This window comes from Hevea brasiliensis, chromosome 8, assembly GCF_030052815.1.
Source record: "Hevea brasiliensis isolate MT/VB/25A 57/8 chromosome 8, ASM3005281v1, whole genome shotgun sequence".
Taxonomy (NCBI): Eukaryota; Viridiplantae; Streptophyta; class Magnoliopsida; order Malpighiales; family Euphorbiaceae; genus Hevea; species Hevea brasiliensis.
The window spans coordinates 23,968,024-23,984,855 of NC_079500.1; the positions used below are offsets into that span (position 1 = coordinate 23,968,024).

The window sequence follows — 16,832 nt, forward strand, 5'->3', positions numbered from 1 at the left end:
TAATAAAAGAAAAAGGGGTGAAATATCATAAAAAATAAAAAGTAAATAATATAAATTAAGAGTGTCATTAAATGTTTAAATGTTTATTTATATATTTAATTTTCAATAAAAGATGATGTAAAATCAATATTATTTTTTAATGAAGCTAAGAATATAATTTGAAAAGACCGTTTTAACCTCCATGAGGAAAGATTCTAGGCCACGTCAAATCAGGCAAGCACAAGCTTGGTGGGTTGCTTCCAGCTGAGAGCTGCATGTCCATATACGAGGCCGCGTGAATTGGGCACAAGATCTGTATGACATTATCCTTTTTTTCCTTTACACAGACATTTCCCTATATTTTCGGTGGTTTAACGCCGAAATTTGAGGGGATGGCCAGTTTCACATTATTATTAGAATTATTTTTTAAAAATTATTTTTATAATATATTAATTAAAATATTAAAAATAAAAAATAATTAAAAAATGAATTCAATACTTAAAAATAATAAAATATTTTTCTAAAACTTTTCTTTTAAGCAAAAAATGAATATATAGATAAACTTATTACATAATCGGTAGGAAATATTATATATTTCATATGTATATATATTTAAAAGTATTTTATCACATTTATGTTAGGGTTAAAATTTTTAATACTAAACGAATCTCTTTTATTGCTTAAATTATCTCCTTTAAAGTAAAATTTTTTAATTAATACCTAAAATTTTAAAAATTATTTTATATATAATTATTTATCTTTTTTAAAAGATTAATATTTTTTTTTTCAATTTTATTCTTATCTTAATTAAACATTTATATAATTTTCTAAACTCATCTTAACACCTTTTTTTTTTAATTAGTCAAATTAAGAAGTATCTTATTATAATATAAGTGATTCAATTACTTTCTGAATTATCATATAAAATATTAGATAATATGTAAAAGTAATGAAGAAAGTGTATTTTTTTAGTTATATAAAATTTATTAATAACATTAATAAAAAAATTTATATATTTAAAATTTATAATTCTCCACCTTTTTTACTCTTCTCTTCCTCCTTCCAAATGTGGTGCTAGTGGATTTGGGGTCAACTATGGCCATTAATCTAATCAATTACAAATACAATTATTAAGAGAAGGCTTTTGGTAACATAAATGGCCCCCCACATTTTTGCCACTTAGAAAAAGGCAATAGTTGCTTTATAAAACAATTCTTAACTTTATTTTAAAATATATTTTATTTTTATTATTTTGGCTATAATATTACATATATTATCAATATTAATAAAAATATAAAATTTTAAAATTAAAATATTTTATGGTGTAATAATTTAAATATTGAAACGTAATTAAATTAATGTTAGAGACTAAAATATAAAGAGAAATTCTTAATTAAGGAAAAAATATTTTGCATTTATTATTAAATTATAAAAACCAAAATGATCAATTTTAAAACATAAAAATGAAATTTATTATGAAAATGTTGAGAACTTTTTACTTTATTAGTATTTATATTTTCTTTAAAGTTAAATATTAACTTTAAAATCTAAATTAATAACAGACCCTTTTTAAATATTAAAATTTATAAAAATAATATCTAACGATTAACTTTGAAAGATATTTCACGTTTTTATAGTTTTTGGTCTTGTCAGTCATCATCTCTTGCTCAAAGGGTAGGGTAGGGTAGGTATACTTACAAGTCGGGTTTTGTAAGTACCCGATTCGGTCAAATTCTATTTGAGTAATATATAATTGAATTTGAATTATGTTTAAATTTAAAAAATAATATTTAAAAATAATTTAAATTTTACATATTAAATATTTATCATTCAAACTTATTTATATAAATAATTTGTTAAATATAAAATATATTTTTTTATAATAATATTTATAAATTTTTATATATTTTATTTTAAATAAAATAAAATTTAAATATTTTATGAAATTATTAAAATTTTAAAATATAAATTATTAATAAAAATAATTTTTACGCAGATTAATAAATTTAAGTAATTAAAAATAAATTTTAATTAAATTTAAAATAAATTTAAATTTTAAAAATATTATTCAGATTTTAATTAAAAGAACAGGTGATTTTCACTTATATTTTACCCGTTCCTTGAGACAGGGGATGGTTTCTTCCACTTTCCTGACGGGCGGCTTCCCTATCCTCTTTTGGTGTTGTATAGTTTTGATTTGGGTTTAGTTTTATTGATCTACTAGCTTTTGGGCTTAATCGTGAGGGTTTTGAGGCAGGCTGCACAACCGTTTTAATCTATGGTTTAGGGAGTTATTCCCTTCGACTGGCTTCATCAGCAGTGGTGGCATCGGTTGGTTGCGGACTCTACTCCGACTCCGACTCCGTTACGGCTATATAAGAATGAGATGCATAAGTTTATGATTAGTTATTACCAATCCATTCCAGCACTGATTCTTATACTTGGGTGTCTTTGCATTGCTGCAAAACTTTCCTGTTGCTGATCCCTTTGGTGAGAACGCGCGTAACTCTGGACAGATCGACTAATGGGGAGGGGGTGATTGTTTCTCCCCTTACTGCTGTTCAGTTTGCATGTGTGCTTTAAGCTTTGTGTTATGCAGCTCTCTCCTGGGTTGTCGACGTTTTTTTGTTGAGGTAGTGGATTCGCTTCTACTATGGTGGATGAAAATGTGGATTTGGGTACTAACCCATATGGTCATAGGGCTTTGATGTAGCTGGGTACGAGGATTGTATATAAGGTTGGATTAAAAGTTTTGTAGCTTTTTTTCCTTTGAATTTAGGTTTCAGACCTTGTTTTCATGCTCATCAATGGAGAATTTATTTTCTCGTTTAAAAAAAATGGTATATTTGGAAATTATATTGAATTAATGAGATAATAACAAAATTTAGAACCATATTCCGGTCCTTAGACTGATTTATTTGTGGAAAATAATTTTTTATTTTTTATTTTCTTTTTTAAGTAAACTACAATTGTTATTTATTTTAGACAATGTGTTCGCTAGTAAATAATAAAAAATAATTTTTTAATTTAAAAATAAAAATTATTTGTCTTTTATAATTAAAAAAATAAATTATTGTAAAATATATTTAAAATTTTATTTTATTTTAAAAATTTTTAATATTTATTATTCATTTATTTTATAATAATATAATTATTTTTTTATCATTATAAATAATTTTTTCTAAATATAAAAAGTTATAGTTTAATTTTAGTTATTAAAAAGTCATTATATTTATTTGGAAACATAATTTTATTATAAAGGAAAACAATTTAAAACAGTTTACAAATATTAGTTAAATTTAAAAAAAAAATTCAATGAAATTAAATTGTCCCAATTTTTCACTAGTGAACAGCCCTTTTATTTCTACTTATTATCTATACTCAAGTGATGATGGTTGACCTCAAAATGGGAGAAATTTCTGTTCAGAAAATTTTAGGATAGAATTGCTATAATATATATATATATATATATATATATATATATATATATATATATATATTTGATTATGACTATTAATTATAATAATTCTATGTGGAACTTATCATAATAAACAATTAAAATATATCCGTTAAGTACATATATTGTGGGAAAAAGAGACACTAAGCAAAGGAAGGGGAAATATCATCTAAACCAGAACAATACATTTGACTGAATGCATAGTTGACTTAGAAGGATCATTCATTACAAATTATCAAGCTAAATCAACCAAAAAAAAAACTAAAAATTAAAAAGAAAATTAGCCCACATCCGAGAACATATTACATAGCGACAATATATGCCCATCAAGAAAACATTCCTAAATGGGTATCTTTAAAAATATTAAAATCGGAAATTATTTTGCGGTGACAGAGCATCATATGATCTAGGTGGTGTAGCTGCAAAAGTTGATTTTTGATCAAACATGGTCGATGCTTTGCGGTAGTCCTTCAAACAAGGAACAATATTGAGTGACTTCTCATTAGGACATTGCTTGTGCATGGAGAAGAATTCTCTACACATTTGTGCTGATTTCTGATTTGGAAGGTCTAAAATGCAGTTGTTGCTAACATCAAGCCTCTTCAACTGAATCAACTTCCTGCATTCAGGTCCAACCTGAGTGAAATAGTTCCCTGACAAGGACAAGTTTTGCAGATATGGTAGTTTGCACACCATCTCCGGCACTGGCCCGTAAAACTCATTCGTGGCCAAGTTCAGGATCTGTATCTTTGCCAAGCAGGCAAATGAGTGTGGTATTGGGCCCGTCAGCTTGTTGCAGCTCACATCAAACAAAGTGGAATTATTCAAGAAACCAATCTCGTATGGCAAGCACCCTGTGAAGTTGTTGTTCAAGAAAAGTACCTCTTGTAGATTTTTGGCACTGCCAATGCTGCTTGGAATAGGCCCACTGAAATAGTTGTTAGCTAAAGTGAGATATACGGCTGGGGTAGAGCCAATATTATCAGGAAGCTGCTGAGTGAATTGGTTGTTGTTGAGGAAAAGCACGTCCAGGTCTAGATTGAACAGTTCTCTTGGAATTGGCCCGGAAAATGAGTTGAACCTGATGTCTAAGAAGGTTAATCTGGTGGCACCAATAACTGACATGGGGAATCCACCCGTGTACTTGTTGTTGCTTAGATCGAGCTCGAATAAGAATTTGATGTTTTGCAATTCCCTTTCATTCGGCAAATTGCCAGCGAAATTGTTGGAATTTGCGTGGCAGATAGACAAGTCCACCAACTGATCGAGTAAATCTTTTACCTGTAAGTTAGGGCCACCAAAGTTGTAACCGTTGAAGTTTGCTGCTACCACAGATAGCACACGAGTGTCTGGCCTTTCAGCACAAGTAAAGCCATCAAATCTACAGACATTTCTGTCTGCCCTGTTCCATGATCTTGTTATGCCGTTGGGGTCGCACGTAATTGCTTTACTGAAATTCTGAATTGTATCATAATCCCTTAAGATATTTGGCGGCAAACAAGAAGGAGGAGGAGGAGGAGGTAGGCAATTCTCATTTTCAGCTGGAGGAGCGGGACCACCGCCAATGGTTATCTCCAGTGCTTCCCTTTGCGATCCAATCAATGGATGATGATCACCAGCTACCTCATAAATCAAACATGAATGAAAAAAGATTGCGAAAAGTAAAAAGAAAGAGAAGCAAGATTTGCTACCCATCTCTCTCTCACTCCTTTTCTCCCTGTAGAGCAGAGACCTTGCAAGACTATACCAAGAAAAGGGCAACATTTTATAGATAAAAGACTCCAAAGGATAGTTGTGGTAAGTCAAGATTCACGAGCGTATTGATGATTCCCACTAGCCAAGAAACCTTTTTCAACATTGGGGCGTGATTGATGCTTCCATTTCCAAGAGAGATACCATAAAATATCTCCAAAGCAGTGTGGTAACACACTACGCGTTATATAACTGTTCTTTTCTTAAAAAAAAAAAAAGTAAATATTAAAAAATATTTTACAATTTAACTTAAAATATATTATGGTACAATAGTATAGTTTTTTAATTACTATATTAAATTTATTTTTATTTATATATTAATTAATAATATAAGTTATCCAAAAATTAATAATCTTATAATTGAGTGTTTAATAAGTTTTGATTTTCAAACCTAGCAGTCCCAATGATAACCAAGAAACCTAAGTTCTGAAATCTGAACAAGTTTGGAAATTCCATGATTTGTTACTCATTATTACACAAATCATTAGGGAATTTAGCCTGATTTGGTGCGTTGAATGCATATTACTTTGGCTTGAGTCCTCGATCACCCTACCCCGAAAAAAAAAAAAGCTATATTTGTACACAAAGCCACAATGCCCATCGAGAAGACAAGTAATAAATGGGTCTCCATTAACATTAAAATCGCAACTTATTTTGTGGTGAAAGAGCATCATATGATTTAGGTGGTGGAGCTGAAACTGTTGATTGCTGATCAAACTTTGCAGCTGTGCTGCGATAGTTCTTACTGCAAGGAATAATTGAGAGTGACTTCTCATTAGGACATTTCCTGTGCTTGGAGAAGAATTCTCTACACTGTTCTGCTGTTCTCTGATTTGGAAGATTTAAAATGCAGTTCTTTCCAACGTCAAGCCTCTTCAACTGAATCAACTTCCTGCACTCAGGTCCGACCAGAGTGAAATAGTTGCCGTACAATGACAAGTTTTGCAGATTTGGGAGCTTGCACACCATCTCCGGCACTGGCCCGTAAAACTCATTCGTGGCCAAGTTCAGGATCTCTATCTTTGTCAAGCAGGCAAATGAGTGTGGTATTGGGCCAGTCAGCTTGTTGCAGCTTACATCGAACACGGTGGACTCATTCAAGAAACCAATCTTGTATGGCAAGCACCCTGTCAAGTTGTTGTTCAAGAAAAGCACCTCTAATAGATTTTTAGCTCTGCCTATGCTGCTTGGAATAGGCCTAGTGAAGTGGTTGTTAGCGAATGTGAGATATAAGGCTGGGGTAGAGCCAATATTATCAGGAAGCTGTTGAGTGAATTGATTGTTGTTGAGGAAAAGCACGTCTAGGTCTAGATTGAACAGTTCTCTTGGAATTGGCCCGGAAAATGAGTTGAACCTGATGTCTAAGAAGGTTAAGCTGGTGGCACCAAGAACTGACATAGGGAATCCACCCGTGTACTTGTTGTTGCTTAGATCGAGCTCGAATAAGAATTTGATGCTTTGAAATTCCATTTCATTCGGCAAAATGCCAGCGAAATTGTTAGAATTTGCGTGGAAGATAGACAAGTCCACCAACTGATCGAGTAAATCTTTTAACTGAAAGTTAGGGCCACTAAAGTTGCAACCGTTGAAGTTTGCTGCCGCCACAGATAGCACACCAGTGTCAGGCCTGTAATCACATTGAAATCCAACAAATCTACAGACATTTTTGTCCGCCCTATTCCATGATCTTGTTATGCCCTTGGGATCGATAGTAATTTTCTTGCTGAATTTCTGAATTGTATCATAATCCCTTAATATATTTGGTGGTAGCTTTGGTGGTTCGGGTGGACGTGGAGGAGGAGGTGATGGGGGTAGTGGATGTTGCCGTGGTGGGGGACAGACGGGTTCTGGGGGGGGTGGAGGCGCTGGGCAATCCTCAATTTCAGGAGGAGGAGCAGCAGTATAGCCACCGCCGCCAATGATTGTCTCCAACGATTCCCTTTGTGATCCAATCAGCGGATCACGTTCACCAGCTACCTCAAAAATCAAACAAAAATGAAAAGTGAATGTGAAAAATAGAAACAAAATATAGCAAGAATTCCTTCTCATCTCTCACACCTTACTTTTCTACCGGTAGAGCGAAGACTTTGAAAGGCTATAAGAAAAGGAAACATTTTATAGAAAGCCTCTATAGATTAGCTCTGGCAAGTCAACAATCGCAAGCGTATAGATGATGCCCACAGACCACAGTTCTGGCGTAAATTGACCGGGTAGCCTCTGGTTGTCGCTTTATCCTTCCTTTATATATTTTCATATATATTTTACAAAAAAAAATTTATATGTTTTATTTTATAATTAAAAAAATAAAATTAATTATTTAATTTTTATATTTTAAAAAATATATTTTAATCCCTAGATTTTCACTTTTATTAGATTATTTAGCTTTTTTTTTAATTTTTTATTAGTCAATATCCATCAAACTATTATTTAATATTTCTATTTCAATAAAATTAATTAGTTAGTCTTTATATTTTTTAAAAAATAAATATTTAATTTTTATATTTTAATAAAATTTATTAATTAATTCTTATATTTTGAAAAATAATATTTTAAAAAATATATTTCTAAATAAAAATGAAAATTTATATGGAGACCAAATCTGAACTAACATTTGTTTTAATTGTTTCAAATATTTTTATTTAATTTTCTATGTATCATTTTTATGTTTTCTTTATTAAAAAATAAATTTCTTGATTATTTGGAAATGGGAATTGATTAACCTTCTATATCATTTTTTATTAAAAGATGAAAAATAAAAAGAGAATGAAGGGAATAAAAATGTTGATACATATAGGAAGAAATATGAAAAGAGACAAATAAAAAAGGATAAAAGAGAAATAAGAGAGAGTGAATTAGAGTAATTTGGATTTAAAAATATTATAAAATAGATTAAAGAGTTAACAAAACTAAATTAAAGGGATTAACTAGTGCATTTTTAAAATATATATATCAACTAATTTATTTAATAAAAATAAAAAGACTACATAATAATTTAACTAATACTAAAATTCATTTGACTAATAAAAAAATCTAAAAAAATTAAATAATTTAATAAAAATAAAATATAAAACTTAAGTAATATATTTTTTAAATATAAAAATTAAATAAATAATTAATTAAAATATAAAAACTAAATAATAATTTTCCCTTTTATCTCTCCATCCTAAAAAGAAGTCTCGCCCCTTTTTTGGGTGCAAGCAGGTTTTTTTTTCTTGTAACGTTAAACTTTCATTGCACAATGAGCCACTACACAGTGGGAGAAGCACAAGACCCAAACGCTTGACAAGGCATTCCAGAATGCATTAGAACGCCCACCACCTAAGCCCAATACAAGACTCAAAGGCCATAACCCAAACAAAACGTAGCAAGGTGACGGGTCAGTTGACCCAAGCGCAGCAACCCGACCAAGCATCTCCCACAATGGACGTTGCCACCCAAAAATGGTGAACTGAACTAAAGCTAGTAGGATTTAGCAATCGCTTACAAAATCGAGCAAAAGCAAGATTAAACACAACAAGAAAGCATAAACTTAGTTAAAAGATATCACCAAGACTTGAACGAAGATCTCAGCACCGATCCCACCAACAGCTGCATAATAAATACAAATACAATTATTAATTAAAAAAATATTATTTAATTTTTTTATTTTAATAAAATTAATTATTTATTTCTTATATTTTAAAAAAATATATTATTTAGTTCATATATTTTATTTTTATTAAATTATTTAATTTCTCGTTATTTTTATTAATTAATGTTAGTTAAATTATTTTTTAATCTCTTTATTTTTGTGAAACTAATTAATTAGTCTTATATTTTAAAAAACACATTAATTAGTTCATGTATTTTAATTTTATTAATTATTTAGTCTCATAAATATTTTTTTATCCCAAAACTAACCTAATATTCTCTCTCTTATTTCTCTCTTGCATGTTTTATTTTTCTCCCCATCCACACTCTTCTTTCTCTCATTCTCTTTTTGCTTTTTGTATTTTGATAAAAAAAAATTGGTATAGATTGCCTTCACAAAAAAAGTTAATTAGTTATCTTAAATCTCTAAATAATTTAGAAACATGAAAATACAAAAATAAAATCCAAGGTACTAAATAAAAATATTTGAATAATTAAAAAATGCAAATTTAGATAGTCTCCACACAGCAAAATTTTCAATTTTATCCAAGAATTTTTTTTTTCAAAATATTATATTTTTCAAAATATAAAGACCTTAGTTTTACTAAAATAGACGGATTAAATAGTAGTGTTTTTCAAATTATATGAATCAAATAATTAATTTCTTTAAAATAGAAAAACTAAATAGCAGTTTGATTGCGTTGACTAATGAACAATTTGATGAATAGACTAAATAACTTAATCGGAATAAAATATAAAGACTAAATAATATATTTTTTAAAATATATAGATCAAATAATTAGTTTCCTTAAAATATAAGAATTAAATAATAATTTTTCTTATTAATAATAGAAGGCTTTTTGGTAAATATATGGTCCCATATTTTTTCCCCATTAAAAAAGACAATAGTTATTTTATAAAGCAAATCTTAATTTCATTTTAAAATATATTTTGATTTTATTGTTTTGAATTTAATAACTACATATATTATCATTATTAATAAAATTTAAAATATTTTATAATATAATAATTATACATTAAAACATAACATATATATATATATTTATTTATTTATTTTTACTTTAATTTTATTTTTTTTACACATCTTCTAAAAATTTTAAAATTCTTAAATTTATAAGTTCATATATTAAAAAAACTGTCATTACATTATATTATAAATTAAAAATTAATCATTTTTAATTAAATTTGTTGTTAATTTAAGAAAGGGTGAATTATTTTTATAAATTATGTTAATATATATTTATTTAAACAAATATTCACTAATTGTTAATTCTAAGCCGTAAATAGAAGTTTTATATCACCATTTTAAAAATGATCTTTTTATACGGTGCATTATCTCGATGTATTTAGTCTTAGAATATGAAAAAAAAAAAAAGACAAAAACTGAATAATTTATAGATTTAAAATTGTGGGATTAAATAATTACATTATTTAATTACAAAAATTAAATAGTTGAGTTGGAAAAAAAGGTTTTGTTTTAAAATAACGGGAAAAACTAAATAGTTAATGAACTAAAAAAATTAAAGAATTAAATAGTATATTTTTTAAAATATATAAACTAAATAATTAATTTTACTAAAATATAAAAAATAAATAATAATTTTCTCTAATATCTAATAAAAATGTGATTAAATTTTTAGTTTAATTAAGACTTTTAGTTGTAGTTTTATCGATCCTTTATATATTTACATATATTCATTGTAACGCCCTCACTGTAGGTAGTCCGTACGTTCCACTGTTCTGACGACTAATGTATGTTTAAACAATCAGAATGTCTGGAACTACACTTAAACTAGAGTGAGGAGACATAAATTGATGAAATAAAGACTAAGAAAAATTAAGGGAAAATAAAAGAAATGAAATATAACTATGTTAAAGAAGCCGGAACCACGGCGATGGGTAACCGTACTGAGAAGTCACTACGTAGATAGTTGTCGACCCCAGACTCGCGAGAAACCCTAGAAAATAATTTTTGGGACTTAATTAAAGGTTTACTGAGGTACAGATGATATTAAAAAATGTAAAAAAAAATTTAGTTAATCGGTACAGATGAAAATAAAAATGAAATAGACAGTATAAAATTAAAGAAATCATCTGATCAGGAATTTAGTCGGTATTAGAGAAAAAGTTTGACTATAACCCAAAGAGGGACATTTTGGTCATTTGGCACCTAGAATCAACTTTTGACCTAAATGTCCATTAAAATGAGTGACATTAAAATTTTGAAAGTCCCATAAAAATATGAAACTATATGTAAAGTAATTAAGGTAATTAAAGGGAATTATTAAAAATATTAAAACTTTAATTATTGAAATTAATAAATTAATTTTTAGTAGGGTATAAATAGGCATAAGGTGACAAACTCAACCACTCAAAACTTCATCTTCTTCCTTAACTCTCTCTCATGGCCGAACCCATTCCCTTTCTTCCTCCATGGATTTCTCTCTTTCAAGCTTAAAATCCCTTCCATTCTTAACATAAAACTCTAAGTCTACTTCACAAAAATTCATCCCCACACCTTAAGGAAGCTCTAGGCAGCAAAGGAAAAGAGAAATCTTGAAGTTTTACAAGCTTGGGAAAATTCTTGAACAAGGTTAGTGCATATTTTCTCTTCCTTCCTTAGTTAAGTCTTGAATTGAGGTTGAAATGACTGAGTATAATATGAAATTGAAAGCAAATGATAAGAAACTTAAGAACCTTCATTTCGGTAACCTTGGAAAATATGGGAGTTTGATAAATTCATGCATGTATATGGTGATTAGTGATGTTGATGGATAAGTAGATTAAGTTGTATGTGTTAGAATTTTGATTGCATGTGTATGATTCACCTTGATAATTTGAGTTAGGGTTTTGACCTAACTATTAGAGACTTTGTGTAATTTCTGGAATTTGACTTTGTTGAGATGAGTTGATGATGTTTAAAAGTGCCATGAATGTAAATTTGTAGTTTGGGAGTTGGAGGAAATGAAATTTGGAAGTGTACATTTCTTTACAGGTTTGAGACTATGTGATCCAGTGTATGTTTTGAGCCATGACTGAAATTGTGTTTCTCCAATTGGTATGAGGCCAATTGGAGGTGAAATTAGACCCAAAATGCTCCATTTTTTATGAAGAAACCATACCCAAATTTTGTCCACAAAATGACCTAAATTCTATCCCAATCCGGCCGATCATATAATGAACCCAGAAAAATAATCAAATGAACAGTACACATTCATTTGGCCATAACTCCCACTAGACAGGTCCAAATGACCTGAATTTTATACCATTAGAAAGCTTAGATATAGGACTACAACTTTCATGGGGGACACAGAGCCCAGAAATGTCTTTAACCAAACCTAATTGATGGCCTAAATTAAGTTACAAAACTGTCTAGAACCATATTGCCCAGAAATTGCTAGATATAGGCTTAATTGACCAGTTTTGGCAAAAGGTCATAACTTGATCTACAAAAATCCAAATGCAATGAAATCAGTGGAAACATTTCCACAAGACATCAATCTATAATATTGGTATCTTCACCAAAACCCAGAAATTAAGGAAACTAGGTCAATTGTCTAGGTTAATTTAGTATGCAAATTCTAGAAATTGGCTAAGTGACCACTTGACCCCAGCACAATCATTAAATCATATCTCCCACTAGAAAACTCCAATTGGGATGATCCATATTGTTCTAGAAACCTAAGAAATAGGACTCCAACTTTGTTTTAGACACTTTCCTCAAATTATGAATGTAAGAACCCTAAAGGTTGAGTCAAAGTCACTAACCTGAACTGGAATCTTGTTGGCACATGGTACATGAGTCCAGGCCTGTGATTTTGCTATAATTAATTCTAAAAAACTTGAAAAATTGCAATCCAAAAATTTGAGTGACCATAAGACATAAGGCAACAATCTCTATGAAGAACACTAAGCCTAAAAGTGGCTGTAACATGTTCAATTAAATTAGTAAATTGTAACTCCAAAATCTGCCTAGCTAAGGATCTAGAATTAGGAAATGAACCAATTATGGTTATTTGACTATAACTTTAGTTCTAGAAATCCAAATGACATGATTCAAAAAGGGAAAATAAAGACAAGACATAGAGGAACAACTTCCATGAAGGAAGTATGGCTAAACAGTGGCCACAAAGTGATCAAATTGATAGGTAAAATTAAGACATTAAAATTGAACCTAAAGAAAGGTTCACAAGACAAATTATTTTAAGGCAGGGTTTTAACCCTAATATGTTACTAAACACTAAATTACATGAAATAGGTATGTGAGACCCACTTTCCCACTACAACTTGACATGAAATTTCTAATAAAAAATTGATAATGCTTAATTGCCCAAAGTAAATCTAGGCTTATGTATATAGTTTGGATCGATTGGTATACCAATTAGAGACTATAGATAACAGTACTGCCTACATGAATAATCATTGATCGATAAAATATGTCTGATATGATTGTTCTCTAGGCTATATACCTGTCCATTGGCCATTGTGCCTAATTTCATTTCTGGCTTTAAAAGCCTGCCCGCTGGCCTTGTGCTTGATATGACAGTTGTATACAGGGTAGACATATGGATGTCTAACTAGTATACTCCCTTGTATCTAGTCTATTATAGGTTACTTAGGCACTGATATGATTTTAAAAAGACTGAAAATGAAATAAATAAATAGATAAGATACTGTTAAATCTAATTGTTTCCAAAGTGCAGAAAATTTATAAATTAAATAGAAATTTATAAATGACTTAGAATTTATGAAATTTGCCTAGAAATTATTATTTTTAATTATTCAGTTACTTTTCTTTAAAGTTATGCACCACTAAGCAATTCGCTTAGAGCGTTGATTTTTCATCATGTAGGTACTGGAGACCAGACACAGCCGTAGCAGTAGTGCCCTGACAGAGATTTGACTAGATTTGCCAGTATCTGCTAGTCACCTCAGTAGTTTATATTTTGTTGGTAGGGCCCATATATTAGATTTTGTATTTTGGTTTATTATACATAAACATCATGTAATTTCATTTTGAGATTGTAAATGAAATTGTAAGTTATTGTGTATAAACTTTTATATGAATGATTATGAGTAAATTACATTAATGTTTGATGACATAACATGACATGGAAAAATATAAATGGAATATGATTATGTTGACAGGTAAATATTAGAATCCGCCAGATGCTAATAAAACAAAGGACGTTCTGTCCTGGTTTTCACAAAAATAATTTGTGATAAAAAAAAATTTACCACATATTTCTATGAAGTTTAAAATTAACAATGGACAGGATAAGATAAGATAGAGTGCTCCGGCACTGAATATGGCACGCTTTACTCTGCTACACTGTAGACGGGTAAGGGGCGTCACATTTATTTAATAAAAAAATTTATATCTACATTTTATAAATTCTCCGCCATTTTGAGGCTTCTCTCAATACTTAAAAAGTCTCGCCCTCTTTTTTGGTACCAGTAGACTTTGGGTCAACTATGATCATTCAAACCGTTACATTATAGGGTTCCAAAGCCCTTGTACTTAGGGGTGACCACAGTCCTGTTTTGAATCGAAACTGAACCGAAAATCGGTTTGGTTAAAACAGGACCGAAACCAGTCAAAATCAAAATTGGCTTTAAACTAGACCGAAACAGTCCTTCTGCAGTTTGGTTCAGATTCATTTTTTCAAGAATCATGAACCAGAGGTTTCTAACTAGATTAAACCGACGGTTCCGAACTAGACCAAACTGGCGATTTAAATATAAAAGAATTCAATAAATATCTCATTCCATTCCTAATTCATTTATATATATCATTAATTATCTATACAATTATTCTCTGCACTCCCTTTAATTCTTAATATTCTTTCAATTTCTCTCAAATTTTTTAAATAATTATTTTCTACACTCATTTTAATTCCTAGTACTCTCACAATTCTCTAACTTTATTATTTTATATGTTCACTGAAATTTTTAATACTATCGCAATTACTCTGTTATTATTTTATATCCTCAATAAAATTTCCAATACCCTCCATTTTATTTTTTTTTTCTCTTTTATATTTTTTTAAATTATCAATTATCATATAATTTTTTAAAAAAGGACAAGCAATATAACTGAAAATTTTGATTCCTCTAAATCCTAAAGGGATACATAGGCAAAATTAAGTTTATGCACATTTTTCTAATTTCTTTAAAAAAAATTAATTTCATCTCTAGTTTTTTAATAAGTTCAAATTTTTACTTATTAAATTTTTCTTAAAAATAAGTTATTCTCATTCTTTTTTTTGTTTTATTTTGACTGAAAGATTTTTAAGAAAAATTAAAATATTTTTACAAATATAACTTCAATTTTAATTCAATAAAATTTTCCTCTAATTTTTTCACCTAAGTCTCTCTTAAACTGCTTCTAAACCGCTCCCAAACCATCTTTCAAACCATCTTGAACCGTTTTTTTAAACCGCCTTTCAAATCATTTTAAATTAGGGCTCGAACCGGAATCAGCGGTTCAGGAATCATCTTCCAAACTGTTCTATAGTGATTTGGTTCAAGTTTATAATTTCATTGAACCTGAAGTGGCGGTTCAAGAGGCCACCCCTACTTGTACTGCCACTCTGTTGGTCTGCTTTGCCCCTCCAAGCACAGGAGACCCCTCTATCCAAGCCCGACTTGTGGGTTGCCCTCCTCACAGTTGGGTTTGCTTATAAATAATTTTGGGTTTGTTTTTTGGTTGAGTCGTAGATTTGTATGTGGAGGTTTTCTTCAGACTGCTTTGGGACCTTGTTGTGTTTCTACTCTTGGTGTTTTATGAACTTTATAGGCTTTTAAGCGAAACAAGCTATTGTCGCCCTGCATGTGTGGTTTGAAGTGTTGGAGGCTTAGCCTTGCATGTGTGTTAGAAGAATCGAAGGAGTGTCTATTTTGTTCCTCTTGTTGGTGGTTGAGAGGGTAGAGCGCGAATGAGACACTTGCTAATCCGTGTTATTGGTGCCCTTTAAGCTCTAACGATGGGGATTGGTTTCCCTGGGTTCAGCGATCTCTGGCTCTTGTTTGTTCGCTTAAGTTTACCCATGGATCTCTACTCTATTGGTTGTTGGATTCTAACCTAATTTGATCTACCTCTAAGGATGCTTCCTTCTAGGTCTCCTTGCCTGACTTCAGCCTTGTATGGTTCGGTTCTTCTTTTGGCACTCAAAATCCTCCGCGACGATTTGCTGAGGCAATGGCAACGCATCAAGCTAAGTCTCTATCGTTGGTGTCAATCCCAACTATAGTTGGTGTTGGGCTGGATCTTTAAAAACTGGGTTTTGGGAGCCTTTATTAAATCTTTGGGTAGGCTTTTTCAATGGCTTGGGTTTCAATTCTAATGCTTGTTTCAATAGTTCTAGTTATTAATTATTTTTTGTGCCAAAAGGTACATGAATTAATTGAAGAAACCACTTAGCATGGCATATCATAAATAACATACAAAATCGGCTTTATGGGATTGCATCCAAAAGAAGCCTCCTGGATAGTCTTTTGAGCTAGCGAACGAGCTGCTTTATTACAATTATGGCTAGTATACACAAAAGAAACTCGTTGAATAACCCTTGCTACATGAATAATGTCTTAAATTATACCCTGAATCTCGCTATACACAACAACCCCGTTTATTGATTAAATAATTGGTAATGCATCTCCTTCAATTATGACCCTCGAACGACCTTTAATCTTTGTCAAATAAATTGCTGCTCTGCATGCAGGCGCTTTCACCACTAATGATCTGTTTGGGAAGTTTTTAGGGGGAAGGAAAATAAAGAGTGAAAAATAAATAATATTTTCCTTTTGTTATTTTTCTTGCTATTGTTTGGATTGAAAGGGAGGAAAATAAAGCGAGGAAAGAAAAATAGGATAAATTTACAATTTTATCCCATGTATTTTTCAAAAAAACAACTTTTAAAAGGGTAATTTGGTAAATTTGATGTATAAAGGAACACTTTTGTTACTTTCTCTCCAAATTAGAAAGAAAATAACA

General features: G+C 30.1%; 2 protein-coding genes across 2 annotated transcripts; both read right to left on the bottom strand.

Moving 5' to 3' along the window:
• Positions 1-3,527: 3,527 nt before the first annotated feature.
• On the bottom strand, positions 3,528-5,215 carry LOC110641223 (uncharacterized protein At4g06744-like). Its single transcript, XM_021792865.2, has one exon. It carries the CDS (start codon positions 5,198-5,200, stop codon positions 3,800-3,802), a length of 1,401 nt encoding a protein of 466 aa, XP_021648557.2. The 5' UTR covers positions 5,201-5,215; the 3' UTR covers positions 3,528-3,799.
• Positions 5,216-5,801: 586 nt separating this feature from the next.
• On the bottom strand, positions 5,802-7,363 carry LOC110641225 (uncharacterized protein At4g06744-like). The gene has a single exon (XM_021792867.2). The coding sequence runs from the start codon at positions 7,235-7,237 to the stop codon at positions 5,825-5,827; it is 1,413 nt and encodes a 470-aa protein (XP_021648559.2). The 5' UTR covers positions 7,238-7,363; the 3' UTR covers positions 5,802-5,824.
• Between the last annotated feature and the right edge of the window lie 9,469 nt (positions 7,364-16,832).